The 23,050-nt window shown below is 38.6% G+C and overlaps 1 protein-coding gene across 2 annotated transcripts in view; it reads right to left on the reverse strand.

The window, feature by feature from the left end:
- Positions 1-23,050, reverse strand: part of SH3GL2 (SH3 domain containing GRB2 like 2, endophilin A1) — a 224,436-nt gene that overhangs the window by 42,604 nt on the left and 158,782 nt on the right. For both annotated transcript variants that reach the window (XM_053572070.1, XM_053572071.1), the window contains exon 2: positions 9,703-9,771. In XM_053572070.1, coding sequence (XP_053428045.1) covers positions 9,703-9,771 — 69 coding nt within the window. The remainder of the gene's footprint in view (positions 1-9,702; positions 9,772-23,050) is intronic.

Here is a 23,050-nt window from a genome sequence, read left to right on the forward strand (position 1 = left end):
TTGTGGTTGAGTCTTTGGGGTTCTCTAAGTATAAGATCATGTCATCAGCAAAGAGGGAGAGTTTGACCTCCTCTGCTCCCATTTGGATTCCCTTTATTTCCTTGTCTTGCCTAATTGTATTGGCTAGAACTTCCAGCACTATGTTGATAGTAAAGGTGACAGAGGACAACCTTGTCTGGTTCCAGTTCTAAGAGGAAAAGCTTTCAGTTTTACTCCATTCAGTAAAATATTGGCTGTGGCTTTGTCATAGATAGCTTCAATCCGTTTTAGAAATGTGCCACCTATGCCTATACTCTTCAATGTTCTAATTAGAAAAGGATGCTGGATTTTATCAAATGCTTTTTCTGCATCTTGAGAGGATCAATTTGATCTTTACTTTTGCCTCTGTTAATATGGTGGATAACATTTATGGACTTGCATATGTTAAACCAGCCTTGCATTCCTGGGATGAAGACTACTTGATCATGATGAATGACTTTTTCGATGATAAGCTGTAATGTATAGGCTAGGACTTTGTTGAGAATTTTTGCATCTATATTCATGAGTGAGATTGGTCTGAAATTCTCCTTTTTGTTTGGGTCTTTTCCTGGTTTTGGTATCAGGTTGATGTTTGCTTCATAGAATGTGTTGGGGAAGATTCCTTCTTGCTCAATTTTTTGGAATAATTTCTGCAGTACAGGAATAAGCTCTTCCTTGAAGGTTTGATAGAATTCTGGTGTGACGCCATCTGGACCAGGGCATTTTTTGGTTGGAAGATTTTTTTATCATTTCTTTGATCTCAGTGCATGGAATTGGTCTGTTCAGGAGCTCTATTTCTTCCTGGCTAAGTCTAGGGAGAGGGTGTGATTCCAAATATTGATCCATTTCCTTCACATTGTCAAATTTTTGGGCATACAGTTTCTGGTAGTATTCAGAGATGATCTCTTGTATCTCTGTGGGATCAGTTGTTATTTCCCCTTTATCATTTCTGATTGAGGTTACTAGAGATTTTACTTTTCTATTTCTCGTTAGTCTGGCCAATGGTTTATCTATTTTATTTATTTTTTCAAAAAACCAACTCCTTGTTTCATTAATTTTCTGAATGATTCTTTTGTTTTCAATTTCATTGATCTCTGATTTGATTTTGGATATTTCTTTTCTTCTACTGAGTTTAGGCTTCGATTGTTCTCCTTTTTCCAATTCAATAAGATGGCTTGTAAGATTGTTGATGCACTCTCTTTCTGTTTTTCGAATGTAGGCATCTAAAGCGATGAATTTTCCTCTCAAAACTGCTTTTGTAGTATCCCACAGGTTTTGGTAGCTTGTGTCTTCATTGTTGTTATACTCAAGGAAGTTAATGATTTCCTGTTTTATTTCTTCCTGCACCCATCTGTTATTCAACAGAAGATTGTTTGAATAACATGCCTTTGTGTGGGGTCGAGCATTTTTGTTAGAGTTGAGTTCCACCTTTAGTGCCTTATGGTCTGAGAAGATACAAGGTAAAATTTCATTTCTTTTGATTCTGTTGATATTTGTTTTGTGTCCCAGGATATGATCAATTTTGGAGAATGTTCCATGGAGTCATCAGAAGAATGTATATTCTTTATTTTTGGGGTGGAGTGTTCTATATGCGTCTATCAAGCATAGTTGTTCTAGGGTCTTATTTAAAGCTCTTGTATCTTTGTTTAATTTCTGTTTAGAGGATCTGTCCAGCTCTGTAAGAGGAGTGTTAAAGTCCTCTGTTATTATGGTATTATCAGATATCATATTGCTCAGACTGAGTAAGGTCTGTTTCAAGAATCTGGGAGCATTTAAATTGGGTACATAAATATTTAGAATTGAAATGTCTTCTTGTATTTTTCCCTTGACCAATATAAAGTGACCATCTTTGTCTTTTTTGACTTTAGTTGCTTTAAATCCACATGAATCTGAAAATAAGATTGCAACTCTTCTTTTCTTCTGAATGCCGTTTGCCTGAAAAATTGTCTTCCAACCCTTGACTCGGAGCTTTAATTTGTGTTTTGAAGCCAGGTGTGTTTCTTGCAGACAGCAAAAGGATGGCTTGTGTTTTTTAATCCAGTCAGCCAATCTATGTCTCTTCAGTGTGGAATTCAAGCCATTTACATTTATTGAGATAACTGATAAGTGTGATAGTATTCTATTCATCCGATTTTGTGAGAGTCCATTGCTTAGTTTTATCTTTTGCATCAGTGTGGAGGTTAGGTTCTGTTCTTCAATTTCTGCGTTCTTACTTTGCTGCTGATCCATTGCGGTGGTCAGTGTGCAGAACAGATTGAAGTATTTCCTGTAGAGCTGGTCTTGTTGTGGCGAATTTTCTCAATGTTTGTACATCCGTGAATGATTTGATTTCTCCGTCAATTTTTAAGCTTAGCTTAGCAGGGTACAGGATTCTGGGCTGGAAATTGTTCTGTTTAAGTAGATTAAAGGTAGATGGCCATTGTCTTCTTGCTTGAAAAGTTTCATTAGAGAAGTCTGTGGTCACTCTGATGGATTTGCCCCGTAGGTCAACTGGTGCTTACTCCTGGCAGCTTGAAGAATCTTTTCTTTTGTCTTGACTTTGGACAGGTTCATCACAATGTGTCTTGGAGAAGCTCGGTTAGAGTCGAGGCGACCTGGGGTCCGATAGCCCTCTGAAAGCAGTGTGTCAGAATCTTTGGTGATATTTGGGAAATTTTCTTTTATAATATTCTCTAGTATGGCTTCCATTCCTCTGGGGCATTCTTCTTCCCCTTCTGGGATTCCTATAACTCATATGTTGGAATGCTTCATAAAGTCCCATAATTCTGACAGTGAACGTTCTGCTTTCTCTCTCTTCTTTTCTGCCTCTTTTACTATCTGAGTTATCTCAAGAACTTTGTCTTCTACCTCTGAAATTCTTTCTTCTGCATGGTCTAACCTGTTGCTGATACTTTCCATTGCATCTTTAAGTTCCCTAATTGACTGTTTCAGTTCCTTCAGCTCTGCTATATCCTTTTTATATTCTTCATATCGTTCATCTCTTATTTGATTCTGTTTTTGAATTTCCTTTTGGTTATTTTCCACTTTATTAGAAGTTTCCTTCAATATTGTCATCATTTCTTTCATTATTTTCATCATGCGTATTCTAAATTCCCTTTCTGTCATTCCTAACATTTCTTTACAGGTGGAATCCTCTGCAGTAGCTACCTCATGGTCCCTTGGCGGGGTTGTTCTGGACTGGTTCTTCATGTTGCCTGGAGTTTTCTGCTGATTCTTCCTCATGAGTGATTTCTTTTATCTGTTTCCTTGCCCTAATTTTCCTTTCACTTCCTCTTGCTCTTTAAGTTCTTGTTCCTGTGGACTAAGGGTTAGATGAGTCCTTTTGGTACAGGACCAGAAGGGTGAGAAGGTTGAAGAGCAAGAAATGGATGAAAGAAAGGAGGACCAAGTGATAAGAAAAAAAAAAATAGAGAAAGGAGAGGGGACGGGTAAAAGGAATATTGACAAAAAGAAGAGAGGCACAGAAATAGGGAGACAGAGCAATATGGGTGTACAGTAGGGTACTTTGACACAACCTTAAAAAAAACCCACCCTCTGGGGGTGCCCAGTTGGGTGGTTCCCTTGAGGTCAGCAGCTCTTTGCTAACCTGATCAGACACAGTACCCCACCTCCACCAAGTAGAGGAAAGACAAAAATGCTATAAATCAAACCAAAACAAACAGAAAACTTTACGGGATAAAATTGGGTGAAAAACCAAATAATAGCGGTAGAAACAGTAGCAAAAATGAAGTTCTAGTTATTAAAAAAGGCAGCAAAGGGAAATTATAATTAAACTAGAAAAATTGAGAAAGAAAAAAGATCTGTACGGAAAAGGTTGAAATTAAAAAACAAAACAACATCAACAACATCAAAATAAACAAAAAAAACAAGTAAACCAAAAAAAAAAAAAAAAAACACAACCAAAAACAAAGCAGTATGTATATGTTGTTGAATATTGTCTAGGCAACACGTGGTCTTCTGGGGTATGAGGTGTTAATCACAGTTCTGATACGACTGGAGGCTGCTGATTTCTCAAACCCCAGCAGGTAGACACCCTAAATCTCTCTTCAGCCCACTTAAAAGGCACTTTGAACTTGTAAACTTGCTGAGCAGAAGCCTTCCCAGGAAAGTGCTTGTCGCTGGAATCACTGCTGAAGTGGCTATCCACTTACCCAGTGTGCCAAAACCGGTCTCACTCTGCCCCTGATGGTTAGGGCTGCAAGGCGGCTCAGACCCCACCCTTAGGCTACTTGGTCGCTGGGTTACCAGCTCCCACCCGATTCTAGCTCTGCAACCCTGAGGGCAGAGCTTGACAGGGCAGATAGCTCACAATGGCTCCCTGTGGCCCACAGCCAAACACTATTAGCTCCGTCTGGCTCAGAGGCTCAGACTGGGGCCCTAGACAAAGGCCAAAGTTCTCCGCATTCCAGTTCAGGCTCTCCCCAAGGCAGCTCAACTGAGTGCCAAGTCCAAAGACACCAAAACAGTTCACAGGTAAGGCCTTTCCAGTTTGCAGTCTCGCTGCTACTGAACTTACAGTTGCGGGCGGGTTTAGACAGATTGAATACACGCGACCACTTGCCGGTTTTCCACTGTTTTAGTCCTCCTCTTGGGGTCCAGAAGTCTCTCGCTGACTCTCTGTATCCTCGCTGGGGTGATGATAGGCAGATCCCACCAGCCAGAGATGCCTGGAGTCCTATCTCCCCGGAATCACGGTGCCCAGATGCAAGGAAGCTGTTACTTGGCCGCCATCTTGCTCTCCTCCCCAATGCCCCACATTTTCAATTCCTACTTGAAAATAAGTTTTAATGCACCCTAATTACAACTTCCATTCTTATAAACTCCTGAGTCTCCATCTTCCACTAACCTTGCCCAGAATTGGGGTGGGAAGCTGCAAGGAAAGGCAGCTTAAAGGAGGTGAAACTGTGTCTACACACATACACACACACACACAAATACAGACAAGCTTTTAGGAAATAGAAACATCCATGTGAAATAAAACTTTTTGTGCAAAAAGAATAGATGTGTAGGCATGTATTCATTTGAGGTTGTTTTTTTTTTGTTTGTTTGTTTTTTGCAGTTTTTGGCTGAGGCTGGGTTTGAACCCACCACCTCTGCCATATTGGGCTGGTGCCCTACTCCTGTGTGCCACAGGGGCTGCTCCATCTGAGTTTTTCTTTCAATTTGCTCCACACCAAGATTTTAGCAACCCTCAACACTTTGACATCAGGAAGTTCTTTTTCCACTTTTCAGTTTTGTAATTTACAACTTCAGAGGGGGAGAAAAATAGCTCTCCTAACCTTTTGTACTTCCTGTAACATTTTTCTTCTTCCAATAAATCAGAAGATGGCAGACTATGTCCAGTGGGCCAAATTTAGACTACTACCGGTCTCTTCATTTTTAAATAGTTAAAACAATTACAAATGATACTTCTATTTCATTGTACATAATTATAATAAATTCAAATTTCAGTATCCTTAATATTTTATTAGAATGCAGTCACACTTGTTCCCTTAAATACTGCTAATGCTTTTGTGTTTCAACAGCATTGGCAAGAAGTGACACAAGAGAACTCAGAGGCCCTCTAGCCCAAAAAACACTAAAATACTTCTTTTTTAAAAAGTGCCAATGCCTGTTGGAGGTGCTACTTTTTCACGAAGGATGGCCATGCTGAATCTGTGGGTGACGCTGGCCATTCAACCAGCTGTCTCAGTCCTTAGAGACAAGATGCTAGCAAACAGAAAGGCACTGACTGGACTGGGATGGGGTTATTGCTCCAGAGGCACCTGAATGTTACCTTTCTTCCCCGGAGAAGCACTTGTGAATAACATGACATTCTCTGAGGAGCAACAACAGGGCTGAAAGGTATCGTTTCATGCTGAAAGGTATTGTTTCATGACACGTTATAGAGGTGCTGTTACAGAGTACACAGTAGAGTATAAGAAAGTTATCAAACACTGTAAATGACAGTCTGTTCGTTTAACAATCATTGACAAATAGGTGAATTAAGCACCTACTCGGACATGGGGTAACTCGCAGTAGTTACCTAAAGTAAGTGTCAATTTTTCTATCACTAAAGTTTAGAAAGTGTAAGTATTAATAGCAAACACACACCTACTTTTAAGTACTGAGAACTCTAAAAAAGAACAACTAAATCAACAATCACAGAGACATGATGCAAAAGCATCCTGGGAAAGTCCGACTGGCAGTGAGACACAGGCTGGTCTAAGAATGATGTTTTGAACAGCTCCTGATTGACTGAGAAGAGTTAATGTACCTGTCCCCAAACTGCCCTGCTTTGCAAGAATATTCAGGAAGCCTGACTAGCAAACAGTGTGCTAAAAAACAAAAATAAACAAAACGTTAGGCTAAGATTGCGCCACTGTATCTTTTTGCCAATCTGGGCCATTACCTTTAATGGATTAGAAGCTTGGAAGTTTACTGTAAACATGTAACTTAGGACAAGCTTGTCGTCACTGAGTTTCAGGCTAAGCAAAAAGATGTTGTTAAAGTTCATCCTGTTTAGGGATCTTCTTATGACTGTGCACCTGTGGGTGGGTGTCTTAGAAGAGTGATCCTGCTCCCCACCTCCTCTCCTGCCACACCATGAGGGAGACATCTGTGGGTAGGGCCAGCATCAATGGGCACACCCATAGCTATGGTCACTCTGAGCATGCTGCCTGGAACTTGACTCCTATCTCTTCCATTGGAAGGAGATCATCAGAATCCAATAAGGGTGACTCATTAAAAAGTGACATTATTAGTAACAAACTACTAACCACGAAACTCACAAGAGATGACTAGTATGCTTCACACCACAGCTGGGATCAGTTGTGTTCAGCCTTTCTTGGAACATGAGCAGTGATACAAAATTCAATAATTCCTGCTTTTTCTTTTTTTAATCAGCTCTTGACAGCCAAAATTTTTTTCTTATGTTGAACTAGAGTCTATCACCCCATAGTTTCTACTCTTTAATTCCAGCTGTACTACTTGGAGTTGTTAGAAAGATCAAACCTCTCTGCACCCAGTGACTGAGTGCCTGATGATAATGGCCAAGACATCTTCCTATTGGCTTTTCTACATGCCCCACTTTACCAACAATCCTCACTTTCACACACTCACATGGAATGGCATTCTTTCTGTTCTTTCTCAGCACCTTGCTCTTCTTAAAACTCAAGGCTTCCCCTTAAAAAGAATTTCATTTTTATTAAAGGGGCTATAGCCGTGTTTCTGACCATAGGATTCCTTCCGGTTTCAAGAGACAAGATTTCCAAGGGCACTTTTCCCAGGCTTCCGAATAGACACTATACCACTTGGCTTGGAATTCTACATTACCCATATGTGGAGGGACAAGAGAAAGTTTTGGGATTTAGCTCAGGCACTCTCTCTCCTAGAAAGCTTCCACTGACCTACCCGGTCTGAGTTAGGTGCCTCTCCTAGGTCTTCTATGGGAACCAAGCACCATGTTCTGTAAGCTCGTCATTTATGTGCCTATTTTTTGTTCATCAAAACTGCAAGCCCCTTGCAGGCAGGGACAATGTCCTAATCTTCATACCACATGAAGGCATTCACAGATTTTCCAGGTTAACTAATGACTATAACTACTCTCTCTCTCTCTCTCTCTCTCTCACACACACACACACACACCCACACACAAAATCACTGTAGCAATTTATGGAAATTCCAGAGGAAATCAGAAGTCTCTCAAATTTCAGAATTCCTCTTACCAAAAAACCCCTGCAGCTATTCAAAAAAACCCCAATCCACTCCATGTCTGCACCATAGGAAGAAATTTAGCCTGTATTTTAAAAAGCTTGCAAGCAACACACAATATTTAAAACAAAAACAGAAACAATTCCTTAATTCCTCCATGCAAGGCATTTAAGAGTAAGAGAGCAATCATCGTGGGCTGGGATCCTGGAGACAACCCAGCAGCAGGATGCCTCCCAATCAGTTCTTCAGGGAGGCTGCAGGGTGATTTTCCTGCATCCCAGCAGGCAAGTTCTGGGGCAGCTGATTAGACAAACTCCTCTGGGAAAACCCACTTCTCTCTCTCCCTAGTACTGCTAGACGCAAACCTCTCATTTACCTACTTTGTTGGCTAATTGCACCTCTGAGAATATAACTGAACAAAGGTCTCTCTACCCAAATGCTTGATCAACTATGGAAAGGTGATTCTTCTGTAGGCTTGGGAATATTGAGCTGAAATATTTTTTTTGAATAATATATAATAGTTGAAAAAAGATTTCAGAGTCTGAATCCAAAGCACAGTGCTTTTCAGTTACCACAGAAATTTTATATCACAAATGTAAATTTAGCATGGTAGACAGCACAAAATCTGCAATAGAGCCAGCGACAAAACAGTAAGTGGAGTAAGGTGGATTAAAACAATTTCTGCACTGCAGTGAAATCTTAATCTCTCAATGTATTTAGGTATAAACCCAATACAGAACTATGAAAATATTCTTTGAACAATCAGATGTTTACTCTATTGCAGGAGTGCCTACATTTTGAAATAAATGCTTAAGAATCTTTTCTATGAATTAGGAAAAATAAACTTGATACTTTAACTCAGAGGAATTTCTGTTGGTAGTTGCCTAAAGTAAAATCCTTGCAAGATCCTCTTTTATTTCAATTAGTTTATAAGATTGGCATATATTTCATAGCCAAATAAGCCTCCATAGGTCTAAGTACTTGCTCAGTGATAAACTACTCAGTTTTCTAAATTTTTCATTCTCCTTACTCTTATTTAAGAAACAGTCTGCCTTAGACTGTGAGCTACCTAATCTAATCCTGACAGATGTTAAAATCAAGAGCCAAATTCTGGTTCCCAGTACTTAATTCCAAATTCCTAAGTACTTGTCTAATCTGTCATCAGTGACACTACTCTGGCCACATGACAGGCTATAAATGCTCTCTGGGGGATGGGGGATGGTGGACAGAGGAGTATCAAAGAATAAGGGGCACCAAAGATGGACAGGGGCCAATGCAAATTAACAGACCCAAGGAGCTGTTCATCAGGAGGGGTGAGGAATTCCAATATATACCCATATTATGGGGAGGGAAAAAGTTACAGCCAAGTCATTCTTGGCATCTGTCAGTGTCTGGAGACTTGGATGCTACAGATGAGGATAAAATAATACTATTTCTGGAACTATAAATATCAGTGACTATTAGCTTTTCTCAAAGAGCAGGTGATATTTAAGACAGTCAGAGATGAGAAACTGGAATCAACGTAGACTTCAGTCAAGTTGGGGCAAAGCTGGAAGGCTCAAAAACTGCCCAGCTGCCTTAGCTGACACCATCCAGTCAAGGAAATCCTCTAAAGCCAGAGAGTAACTCCAGCTCTCCTGAAAACATTTGGAACATCATTCTCCACCTTCTCTTTGCTTCCACCTCTCCCTAATTCAAACACCAGCTCTGTGGTGTCCTTACTTGGAAAAGTGATGATAAAATCCACCAGGAAAAGTGCAGATGACATTTCGCTTTCACTGATGTTTTATTCTCAAGATGGTACGAAGGAAAGGCAGGATAGTCTACATTTTCTGCTCTAAAATACGCAGTAAAAAGATAGTATTTTTTTTAAATAATAAAATACATTCTCAGAGATCAGGGGTGAACAGTGTCCCCTTCTCCCTTTCTCTGGTCCTCTTATTATGGTGGACAATCTTGTGTTAAGAAGAACTCCAAGTGGTAAAGACTTACCCTCTCCATCTCTTTGAAGTCATCATCTAGTTTGGTTCCTTCGGCTCCTCCAACCTTCTCACTCACTTTCTGTAGAAAATAACCACACAGAAGAATTACTTTTAATCATTTCTTTTAAAAAGAAGATGCATTAAAAGTTTATTTCCCACATCATTTAATGCAGTTTCCTAACCTTTCTCTGGCATAGGTGGAGATTCCCATTTGCACAGGATCAAACTGTGACCCAGAAAGTTCAAACACTTACCAAAGGCCATGTGCCTGGTGGGTAGGGTATTGAAGCAAGAATTCAAACTTGTGTCTTTTGATTTCAACCCCAGTGTTCCTTCTATTATATAAATTGTTATATAACTATCTAATCACTAACATTTTCCTCTTGAGAGTTCTAAGGGACAATAGCCTCATACAATAATTATTTCCCTCTGTCAATGGATCTAAAATGCTACCTAGGCAGAAAATTGCTACTTCTTCAACCTATTCCTCAATGAGTTATTGAACAGATAATCACAAATATCTATTAAACTGTTAGATCCCAGCTCACGTTCGGATAAAAGAATGTCAATAGTAGTCTTCCAAAGCTCCCTGTTTCAAAAAGTTGTCTACATCCTTAAGTACACATGACAAGCTATAATTGAAAGATGTAACAGGCATTTCTTTGCTACTCAATCATTTCTCATCACCAAACATTTTATATTTGCCAATTAACATGTAAACTTTATATTCATAAAAAATTAATCCTTCTGAAATAATGATTCAGTTAAGTCTAACAAAAAATAGCTAAGGGGATTACATGCAAGATACTCTGGTTTCATCAAAGACAGAAATAATAAATGCCAATGATACAAGACTTCCATTACCTTTAAAATATGCTAACTGTAAAGACAAATGCTTTTTCTAAGTTGCCATTGTAGTACCTAAAGTTATTATACACAGATATTAAAGCGTGATTTCTAATTTCCTTCAGTAGCAGCTGGTTAAGGATTCCCCCAATGGCCAACCTGCAGCAATCTCAGCAAAACCCAGGTCATCCCAGTGAGTTTGATCCTCCACCTCCTTCCAATGTGGCCCCTGGATACCTGGCTCCATCACCTGGCCGTGGACACTCTGGTATGCCCTTTTCAGGGCCTGAGTTGCACTCTTTACCCTCATTTTCTCTCTGCCCTTTACTCCTGCTTCCTGCCCGCAGGAAAACCTTCAGAAGAGATCACCCTTGGGAAAGCTGAGAGTCTGACCCTGTATGCAGGGTGTCATGTCATGTGTCATCACACATCAGCAGTGACAGGAGGAATATGATTTCTCTACTCCTTGCTAGGTATACAGAGTGGTTATAAAAATTAAATGGCATCTGTGTCTGAACCTACATGGTGTCTAGACAATAAATCCTCCTTTCCTTCTTTCACCAATAAAGTAAACTCCTGCTTACAGTATCCTGGTTTTTCCTCTCAGTTTATTTAATTGTTGTTTCAAACTTTGAGAGAAAGCTAGCAATTTTCATTAACATAATACAACCTTGGGTATAAACAAGACAATTATTCAAAGGGAAAGGTTAATAACAACATATTAACAGCTTTAATTTGCATCATTAAGACCTGCTTTCACTTGCAATTTAGTATGTGTACCCCGAGAACTATATAGAACAGACAGTGTTACTGTGCTGCAGATGAAAACACTGAGGGTTGCATTAAATAAAATACTTTTCCATAGTAGACATCCTTAGTTAGAAAGTGGTGGAACTAGGACCTGAACACAGTTCTTTCCTGCCAACCCCTGGGCTTTACTTTTGCACCACAGCATTGAAGAGCTGTCCATGGTGCTGGCCTTCTCTGCCTGAAGTTCCACTGGATTTTATTTTATTTTTGTTTCATTTTTATTTGTAACTATTTATTTGGAGGCAGAGTCTTGCTCTGTTGCCCTGGGTAGAATGCTATGACATCATCATAGCTCAGAGCAACCTCAAATCCTGGTTCAAGCAATCCTCTTGCCTTTGCCTCCAAAGCAGCTGGGACTATGGGCATCTGCCATAGTGCCTGATTAGCTTTTCTGATTTTAACACAAATGGAGTCTCACTCTTGTTCAGGATGGTCTCAAACTCCTGAGCTCAAGTGATCCAACCCCACCTTGGCCTCCCAAAGTGCTAGGATTACCATCACATCCGGCCTCCTAAGTGCCATTGGATTTAGATGGCCAGAAGTGCACCTGCTGCCTTACTCCTTGATCCCTGACACCAGCCCTCTCACTTAAGTTGTGCCCTGGATGATGCTGACTATTATCTCTTTCGGCAGTCTTCACAGATACAGGCTCTGACATCAATGCCACCCAATCTTTCCATAAACCTATACCAACTGTGATGGTGTGGTGGCTAGCTTCTGGCATCTGTTCTTAAGGGATTTTTACCAAACCATAAATTTGGGGTAAGAAAAGATAGAATTCAGTTTAGTCCACTGCAGTTCCAACTGTCAATAAATTGAACCTGCATTTTCACTATAAATTATAGAAAATCAGGAATAGAAGGGGCATTAAAGGTTATCAATAAAAAAATTTCCCTATCCCCCAAACAAGTTTTTACTCTGTCACACTGACTCCCTCCTTCCCGCTTTGCTCAATGATGGCAGTTTTAGCTCCTAGGTCAGCCCATTTTGTGTCCTGTTCTTGAAGTATACGGTTTAGCCATCAAATTTGGGCTGGTAAACTCTAATCTGGTTGAACTCCAACACAATAAAGAAATGTTAACTACATGACTCCCAAACAATTGTCATGTCCATTCCTCATGACCATCTCTAATGTCAGGGAACTCACTATATCACGAGATTTCATTTTTTGTCAAAGAGGGTCATTATAGATAGACCACTCACATGACCTGTCAACAAGATATTTAATTTTATTTGCAAAATGGACACACACCAAAAACAGGTACCTGACAAATGCCTCCATTTATAAAAAATCCTGGAAATCATTTTGACAAACTGTACAGAATAAAACATGGCCCTCATCAAAAGCACTGTAGTTATGGTTATCTCCTGCTATTTTTTTTCCACATACCAAAAAAGAAAAATGTCAAAGACGACCAGCAGCAAGAGACAGCTTAGATAAATGACCAGTGTTCCCAACACAAAGGATGCTGCAGTGCTCTCCAACAATGACTCATCCTCAAGTTAGCTGTCACCCGGAGGCAGAAGGCATTCCATCCTCTAGCTGCTGCTCTGAGTCTTCCCAGCATTGCATTTCATTTACTAAATGCTTAAAGGCCAACTACTGTATCTCCAACTGCCTTTATAAAGGTCTCCTTAAAAACTGCAGCATCGGAGAAATTAAATAGGCTTAAGATCAAATTTATTCATACCTCTCACATCTGCAAAGTTGTTTATCTTTCCTGTTTTTCTTTAGCTGTATCTCTCACTGTTCATACAAAGCCAGGTTTCCTGACCATCCACCAGATACTCTGTGTTTATTCTTTCTGCTTTGTACCTGAACCTCTTTCTCTTTTCTATTCTTTAAACCCTACCACATTTGTCTAAAATGCCCATTTAGATTTTATCTCCTCTGTCATCTGTGACTGTCCATCCTAGCTACAAGGTATCAGACTTCCTTTGCACTCTCAATGACATTCAGCAGTCAGAAGATCACTGGAATACCAGAAGCAACTACTTGATCAGGAAAAATTGCTGAGGGTCTTTGCTGATCTGAATCATAACACGCTAATGGCATAAATTATATAGTATTTGCTCTTTTGTTTGAAAAAGTCTGAAACTGCAGTAATTAACATAGTGCTTGCAGAGCAGAAAAATTATTTTTCAATGAATTATTTTAAGACCAAAAATTGTACATCAATTAAAGGAAGACCCTTAGCTGTAAGTTAGCATTGACTCTGTAATTTCTTTGTAACAGTTTAATTTCCCCTCTGAAGTATAATATCCTTATCTCTATCAGCAACAGGCAAAAAATAAATTCAACAAGCTACTATTATGTATTTTATGTATAGCCATTGCTAAGTAAAATTCTATCTTTACTATAACCATTCTACAGTCATATTACTTTTAATACAATTGCAATTAGCATTAATGACATAAATTCTTCCCATTAATCCTTGTGCTATCCAAACATATTTTAGTTTATATGCATATATACACACATCCCTACATAAATACACACACATATGCAGGCAAATGTGTTTACGTGTGCGTGCTGAAACACATTACAGAAAATAAGCAGGATACTTTTCCAGAATGCTTTTCTAAAACTCAGCATGAATAATTTTAAGTAAGCCATTATACCTTTACTCAGAATAAATATAATTAATTGATATTCTGTAAATTATATACCTAAGGTTATAAGAGCAGAAATGAGAATACATAAATTATCCTACTCAATCTGTATTGTGGAACAATCCATAAAATTATTTTTTAATTTCAAATTAAAGTAGGGGCACAAATGATTAGGTTACATCGTTTGCTTTTGTAGGGTTAAAGTCCTTCACCCAACAAGTAGGAAATGTACCCACTGGGTAGGAATTTATCCATTTTCTTCCCTACCTTCCCCCTCTCTACTTGAATTTCATTGAGTTTTTTCTTTCATGTGAGTATGTAGATAATGACTAATTCTAACTTAGTATTGAGTACATGTGGGGTTTGTTTTTCCATTCTGATGATACTTCACTTAGGAAAGGGTTTCCAATTCCACCTAGGTCATTACAAAAGATACAATCTTGCCATCCTTTTTAAGGCTGAATAATATTCCATGTTATACATATACCACAATTTATTATTTCTGTATTGAAGAACACTTAGGTTGTTTCCACAGTTTTGCAACTGTGAATTGCACTGCTATAAACTTTCAAGTACAAGTGTCTTTGTGATAAAATGTCTTTTTTTTATTTTGGGTAAATACCTAAATGGGACTGCAGGATCAAATGGCAAGTCTATTTTTGTTATCTGAGAAATCTCCATAGAGATTGTACTACTTTGCAGTCCCATCAACAGTGTATGCGTATTCCTTTCTCTCCATATCCACACCAGCATCCATTGCTTTTGGACCTTATGATGTGGGCTATTTTCAATGTGGTTTTGGTTTGCATTTCTCTGACAGTTAAAGACAATGAGCATTTTTCTATGCATTTATTGGCCATTACTCTATCATCATAAGAAAAGTTTCTGTTCTATCCCTTGTCCACTTTTTAATAGTTTGTTTGATCTTTTCTTGTTGACTTGCTTGAGTTTTTGTAAAGGCTGGCATTAGTCCTTTGTTGGATGTGTAGCATGGAACTATCTTCTCCCATTCTGTAGGTTGTCTCTTTCCTTTGTTGATTGTGTCCTTAGCTGTGCAGAAGCTTTTTAATTCAATCAGGTCCCAAAATAATTTAGTTATATGCACAAAAATCTCACTGACAATTCAGTAAATGAGAACCACTTGAAGCAAGATTTCTCAAAAATTGTATTTAGAGTCAAGAAACATGGATTCCACTCCTGACAATGTAATGTAATAGTTGCAGGAACGAGACAATGTGTAACTTCTTACTGCCTCAATTCCCTTACCTGGGAAATGAAAACCAATATCTAACAATGGATTTTTTGAGAAGTTAGAAAATATGTGTAAGAGCATTTTGTAAATATACTCCCAAATATTTCATCTTCTTTGGCACTACTGTGAAAGGAATAGATTCCTTGACTGTTTTTTCAGCTTGGTTATTGTTAGTATATATAAAGACTACAGAAGGATGTGAAAGATCTCTACAAAGAGAACTATGAAACTTTAAGAAAAGAAATAGCTGAAGATGTTAACAGATGGAAAAACATACCATGTTCATGGCTGGGAAGAATCAACATTGTTAAAATGTCCATACTACCCAAAGCAATATATAATTTTAATGCAATTCCTATTAAAGCTCCATTGTCATATTTTAAAGATCTTGAAAAAACAATACTTCGTTTTATACGGAATCAGAAAAAACCTCGAATAGCCAAGACATTACTCAGAAATAAAAACAAAGCAGGAGGAATCACGCTACCAGACCTGAGACTATACTATAAATCAATAGTGATCAAAACAGCATGGTCCTGGCAGAAAAACAGAGAAGTAGATGTCTGGAACAGAATAGATAACCAAGAGATGAATCCAGCTACTTACCATTATTTGCTCTTTGACAAGCCAATTAAAAACATTCAGTGGGGAAAAGATTCCCTATTTAACAAATGGTGCTGGGTGAACTGGCTGGCAACCTGTAGAAGATTGAAACTGGACCCACACCTTTCACCATTAACTAAGATACACTCTCACTGGATAAAAGATTTAAACTTAAGACATGAAACTATAAAAGTACTTGAAGAAAGTGCAGGGAAAACTCTTGAAGGAATCGGCCTGGGTGAATATTTTATGAGGACTCCCCCCCAAGCAATTGAAGCAGTACCAAAAATACACTACTGAGACCTAATCAAACTAAAAAGCTTCTGCATAGCCAAGGACATAGTAAGTAAAGCAAGCAGACAACCCCCAGAATGGGAGAAAATATTTGCAGGTTAAACCTCCGATAAAGGTCTAATAACCAGAATCCACAGAGAACTCAAACGTATTAGCAAGAAAAGAACACATGACCCCATCTCAGGGTGGGCAAGGGACTTGAAGAGAAACTTCTCCAAAGAAGACAGACGCACAATCTACAAACACATGAAAAAAAGCTCATCATCCTTAATCATCAGAGAAATGCAAATCAAAACTACTTTGAGATATCACCTAACCCCAGTAAGAGTAGCCCACATAACAAAATCCCAAAACCAGAGATGTTGGCGTGGATGTGTAAAAGGGCACACTTCTACACTGCTGGTGGGAATGCACACTAATACGTTCCTTCTGGAAGGATGTTTGGAGAATACTTAGAGACCTAAAAATAGACCTGCCATTCAATCCTATAATTCCTTTATAGGAAGGAAGACCAAAAATCGCAATATAACAAAGACATCTGTACCAGAATGTTTATTGCAGCCCAATTCATAATTGCTAAGTCATGGAAGAAGCCCAAGTGCCCATCGACCCACGAATGGACTAGCAAATTGTGGTACATGTATACCATGGAATATTATGCAGCCTTAAAGAAAGATGGAGACTTTACCTCTTTTATGTTTACATGGATGGAGCTGGAACATATTCTTCTTAGCAAAGTATCTCAGGAATGGAAGAAAAAGTATCCAATGTACTCAGCTCTACTATGGAGCTAAATTATAGCTTTCACATGAAGGCTATAACCCAACTATAGCACAAGACTATGGGGAAAGGGCCAAGGAAGGGGAAGGGAGGGGGGAGGTCATGGTGGAGGGAGAGTAATGGGTGGGGCCACATCTACAGTGCATCTTAGAATGGGTACAGGCGAAACTTACTAAATGCAGAATACAAATGTCTACATACAGTAACTAAGAAAATGCCATAAAGGCTACATTGAACAGTTTGATTAGAATATTTCAGATTGTATATGAAACCAGCACATTGTACCCCTTGATTGCACTAATGTACACAGCTATGATTTAACAATAAAAAAGAGCATTTTGTAAATTATCAAAAAATCATTAATATAACAGATTTGCATGCCTTAAAAAGCAGTCTTACTGACATAAAAGGTAGAACTTTTAGTTTCTTACACGTAGCCTCCACCCAAAACCTAAGTGTAATTTAAATGCATTATTAAAGAACATTACTTAATATACAAGCTCTTTAGAAATAAGTTATAATAACTACCCCTGTAGAACACTGCATTGTTCACTCAATGCTTATATAAAGGCATCATTTCTGACAATAGAAGACGACCATCCTCTGACCTTCAGGAAAGTTCTTTCTTATTCATTAGCAAAGTATTAAAAAATGTAAAAATTACTTTACAGCACTTTATGACGTATCAAATATTTAGAGGGGTACAGTCAAAAACCACAGCAGCAGCATCTCAGTACTTGGCTAAATACTGTAGATCTTGTTTTGCCAGATGGTGGTATTCCCATGAATGAGACAGGATGGATTTACTTCATGGGATACAAGTCTCACACCAGTTTTTCTCAGCTGTCATTCAATTGGAATGCTTAAATGCCATGATGTTTCAAAAATGGATTTCAAAAAATACTTATTTATTTTTCTGATCCAGATTCTAAAGTTTTTCTTGTAAAATGAGTAAAGGCATTTTTGTCTATCTAAATTGAGATAATTCTATTTCTCCCTATCCAGTAGAATTTGTATATTGAATAAAATGGAAAGGTTCCTCTCATAGAATATAAAAACCAGTGATTTCCCCCCATCCCCACCCCCGAGATCTCAACAGGACGAAGACTGGTTTTCTTTGAATATCTGGAGCTGAAAACTTCAAAATGAATTTGGGCAAGTTGAGTACTTGGCTTTTCCCCAGCTTCTAGCCTATCTTGTTCCTTGTCAAATACTTTAGAGAAAATGCAGAAATTGATTTGTATGATGCTCCAATTGTTTCTAGTGTGGCTCACTGGGGTTAAAAGTAATAACTTCCTAAGCCCTATTTCCCCCAAAGTGATAATTTCCTATAGACTATGGGGATAATTACTTGCATATACCGATCAAAGGGAGTTGATAAAATTTATTATAGAGATATCCCGCAGAGCTTTCAGTTCTTTGTTGGAAAGACAATTTACAGCTATTATCTAGAGTTTCATTTGCAAGTGGTCCTATTTTTATCTTATAGAAAAGTTCCAAAAGCATGTACAATGTGCAGAATAAAATATAACGAGCATTTCTCTATTTTTTAACTTCCTGAAATAGTTCAGTTCCTTATCAGATAAGTGTTAATTTAAGAGGGCAGTTCATTAGAGGAAGAGGATATTTCCATCAAGTTTCCCATCCTCGGAAATGAGAAAAATTTTATACATTGTCACAGTCCACTGCAGTAATCCAATGACATTAAACAAAATATAAAAAGATAATATCTGCTAATAATAGACTTCAAGACTTGAGGCCACAATTATGTCATGTAGTTTTTAAAATTATGTTTATAGCTAGTCATAAATTCCTTTGAGTAAAAAAAAAAAATCTCAGAGAGAAAGGGTGCTAGTAAGGCAAGTAATTAATTTGGGATTTAAGAGCTGGTTAATAAGTGGTATAGAACCTAATCCTTGATGATTCAGTTAATAAATCAAGAAGCAGTCAACAAGGGCTTTCATTTGTAAAGAGAAAGTTCCTGGCAAGCCCTCTTCTACTGATTAGTCTTTTGAACTGAAACTACAAACTACCTTGGAACCCACTTCCTCATCCCCAACGGGGTCAGAACAAGGTGGGGCTAAATAACCTGGAAAATTCTAAGATAACTTACGACTAAAACTTTGATGCCTATTTCTGTGATGATTATTTTTATTTGCCAATTTTGCAAGGCTACAATATCCAGTTATTCAACCAAATACCAATCTAGGTATTATTGTGAAAGTGTTTTGTAGAAATAGTTAGCATACTATTCATGTCTGAATAGTATTTCACTGTATGGATATACCACATTTTGCTTGTGAACATTTAGATTGCTTCCAGTTTGGGGGTATTATGAATAACACTGCTATAAATATTTGCATACATGTTTGTATGAGCATATGCTTTCATATCTTTTGGACAGAAACCTAGAAATAAAAATGCTGAGTCTTATGGTAAGTGTATATTTAACTTTTTAAGAAAATATTTTTCAGAGTGCCTACCATAAGATCTCAGATTTTATTTCAGTGTTGATGGGGGGCCATTGACAGGTTTTATGCTGAGGAATGGCACAGGTAAGTTAATTTTTACATCATCTGAATACAGAATGAAGACTGACTTGAAGAAAACAAGACCAGAAACAAAGACACCAGTTAGAATGCTACTGCAGTCATCCAGGTGAAAGGAGGGCTTAAACCAACAACTCTAGGAGTGGGATGCATGTGATAAACCGGACACAAAATAAGCAGGACTTTATGACTGATTTGATATATGAGTTAAGCACAGAATTTCAGGGTGACATCTATGTTTCAGGCTTTGGCATATGGATGATGAATACAAATGAACAAAGCTCAAGCATGAAACCACTGGGTCTGAATTCCACATAAATATGTCTGGCATGGAACTAAATAAATGACTCCCAACCTCCAGGGAGAGATCAGGGAGAGAGACAGACATATGGAGTCATTAATACTCCACATGTATTTGGAGTATTTGTAAAAGTAGAAGAGCAGATGAGATTGCTCAGTGAGAAGCTGCATCTGGAGTGCAGCTATACGTCAAGGAAGGAACCCCAAACATCACCCACATTTAAGGATAAGGCAAGGAAAGAACCAGCAAAGAAGATCACAAACCAGACAGAAAGTAGGAGGAGGGTCACGAAGGAAAGGGCTGTAACAGGTAAGGAATTTTCCAAAATAAGTATAAGCAAGCCCTACTGAGGGGCAAAGACATTGTGGGTGATGAACAGAACAATTGTTTCAGAGCCATCAGAATCCAAGTGCCTGATAGCTCAGTGTACATGCAAACTGCTGTATGTGTGATGCAGGTTAGTACAGTGGACTTGATGGCAAAATAAACATGATCTGAAGGACACCAGGAACCAAACAGTAAGAACTACATCCTCACATTTCTCTGTAAGTTATCTGTCTTTTCCATCTCACTTTCTACCCCTAGAAATATAGGGAAATGTGAGAAACACTCATAAAAAGTAGGGTAATGGACAACTGTTGTGTGCTAGCTACAGGGCAGACAGTTCAGAATATGCTTCCTTCACTAAGATTTGGATAGCCTTCCTCCACCCAGTCAAGGTAGGCATTTCAGCTTTGCAGAAAGCAAACACCAGAGACAAACTATAAGCCAATAGATATTTGAAGACATTTGAGAGACTGCCTACATGTATGTCACACACCAATATATTCAGATCTCCATATAGCATCTATGTCACCAAATGTGGCAGCCAAACTCGATCCTGACATAAATGCTCTTGTCTTCCTAAGCCAAAGGAAGCTATTAGCACCACGCTCAAAGCTGCAATAATCAACCATAACTGTTCCCTTAGATAACAATAAGAGATGTGAAGGGACTTCAGAGCTGGCCTTGAAAGCAGATGGACCACCAGCTGGCATACATGGAAGACAGCACAGACCCACCACCTTGTATAGAAAATCCCTGACCTTGCTATGGAGCAGATAAAAGCCCTGTTTGCTGACAAAGAAATTAAACTAGGACCAAAAGAATAACCCCAAAACTCGAGAGATAGAATCCTGTAGGGAATATCAAATTTGATAACCAATATCTGCAGAAATTCTATGATACAAACCAAAGTTTTAAAAAGCACCTTAGTGACAAGGAAGACATACATATATGTATAGATGTGTATATATGTGTATACACATCTATATATTCCCCATTTATAATCCCGGGCAGGATTTCCTGAATGCCAAGTAGCTCATCACCAGCAGAGGCGGCTGTGCACTGACGCACGCTCTCCTGCGCTTCCACCCCGAGCTCTGAGTTCTGCAGCCTGAGCTGTCACTGACTCTCTCAGGAGACTCACTTCCCATAAGCTTGAGCTGAAGCAGATAAGGAGTGACAGAGGCTTCCCCATCACACAAATTCCCAATTTGCTTTTTTGCCCACAAGATCAGGATTTAGAACTAAGCACCCCTGCCCCCGCAGGGGTGTGTGTGTGTAACAGAAAAGGCTGCTGCGATACATGGGACTTATATTCAGAGTGACATCACTGCATCCTACATCAGCTATGAGCTAACTCGAGCCTTTCTTTTGCAATATGCTTTCAGTGTACGGAAAGAGGCTGCCAACTTTATCTTCTCATTCCCTACTGCCACAATCATCAATGATGTAACCTATACAGTTGTCCCCTGGTACAAGAGGGGATTGGTTCTAAGACCCCTGTGTATACCAAAATTCAAGTCCCACAGGTGGCCTTGCAGAATCTGCAGACAGAGGAAAGGCAGCCCACCATACAGGTTTTGCACCTTGCAAACACTGTATTTTTGACTTGCATTTTTTTGAAAAACAAAATCAAGGTAAGTGGAGTTACACAGTTCAAGGCTATGTTGTTCAAAAGTCAATGTAGTTGACACACCCTTTCATAAATACAAACACACACACACAAAGAGAGCATTTTATAAATGACAAGGAAATATTTGGCTTTCCTAAAGGCTTAGAGTTGCTCAAAGTCATGCATCAAACTGGGGACAGGAGTTAAATATTATATTCCAGGATTTCAAACTGGCACTAATGGGTTCCTTTTCCTTCAAGTTCCTGCATAGTGCTTTTCAAACCACATAGAAGACTTGCTTTTGAATGGGTGTTGTCTGCTTACAGAGTTCTGATGAAAATATGCCTTAAAATAAAATATGGAAAGGGCGTAGAAAAGCATATTCTCCTTTTAATTCTGTTTAGGCTTAGTAATGTGATAATGTCAACATCTGCTAGCGAGTAGTAGGTAGTGAACACAGGGATTCTGAAAGGCAGTCTTCTCACTTGTTCAAGTTAGAGATGAGAGGAAGGGACAGAGAAATGTTCAGAGATGACTTGTAAGAGGGGGCTGAGTATCTCTTATGACGTGGCAAAAAGAATGACAAACATGTACCAAAAAGGGGGCCCAAAGACAGCTGTTTTGAAGTCATTTGTCCTCAAGTCATGGGGGATAGGAAAAAGAGTCTAAAACCTATGTTGAGATATCATTTAAATCCCATAATAGTCACACATTTAAAGTGTAAAATGCAATGATTTTAGTATATTTACAGAGTTATGTAATCATCACCATACTCCAATTCCGTTTACTCATACCAAAAAGAAACCTGTACCCCTTAGCATTAATTCCCGGTCCCCGCCCCACAACCCCACTCAATGTCTCACCCTCGGCAGCCACAGATCTCCTTTGTCTGTAGATGGATTTATCTACCATGGATATTTCACATAAATGGAATCATACAATTGTGTGGTCTTTTGCTTCTGGCTTGCATGATGTTTTTAAGGTTCATTATACATAGTATAGCATATATGCATTCCTTCTATTGCTGAATAATATTCCATTGTATGGGTACGCCATATTTTATATGGCATTACTCATAAGTGAGTAATGCCATTTGGTATGCCTTACTCATAAGTGGATGGAAATTTTGGCTATTTATAGGTTGGTAATCTTGGGAAAATAGTTTTTACCTGTTATATTTCCTGACATGTGGATAATTAAAAGCTACCTCACAGGACAGATACATATAAAAATTACATATGATAGCTAAGTAAGTACGTTGTCAACTGTAAATTACTTCAGCCATGGAAGGGATTAGTGTCATTAATCCATGAGCACCAATTTATTCCCTATTACCTAAGAGTAACAAGGGACATCATAGACTATAAACTTCCA

Source organism: Nycticebus coucang, chromosome 2, assembly GCF_027406575.1.
Source record: "Nycticebus coucang isolate mNycCou1 chromosome 2, mNycCou1.pri, whole genome shotgun sequence".
Taxonomy (NCBI): domain Eukaryota; kingdom Metazoa; phylum Chordata; class Mammalia; order Primates; family Lorisidae; genus Nycticebus; species Nycticebus coucang.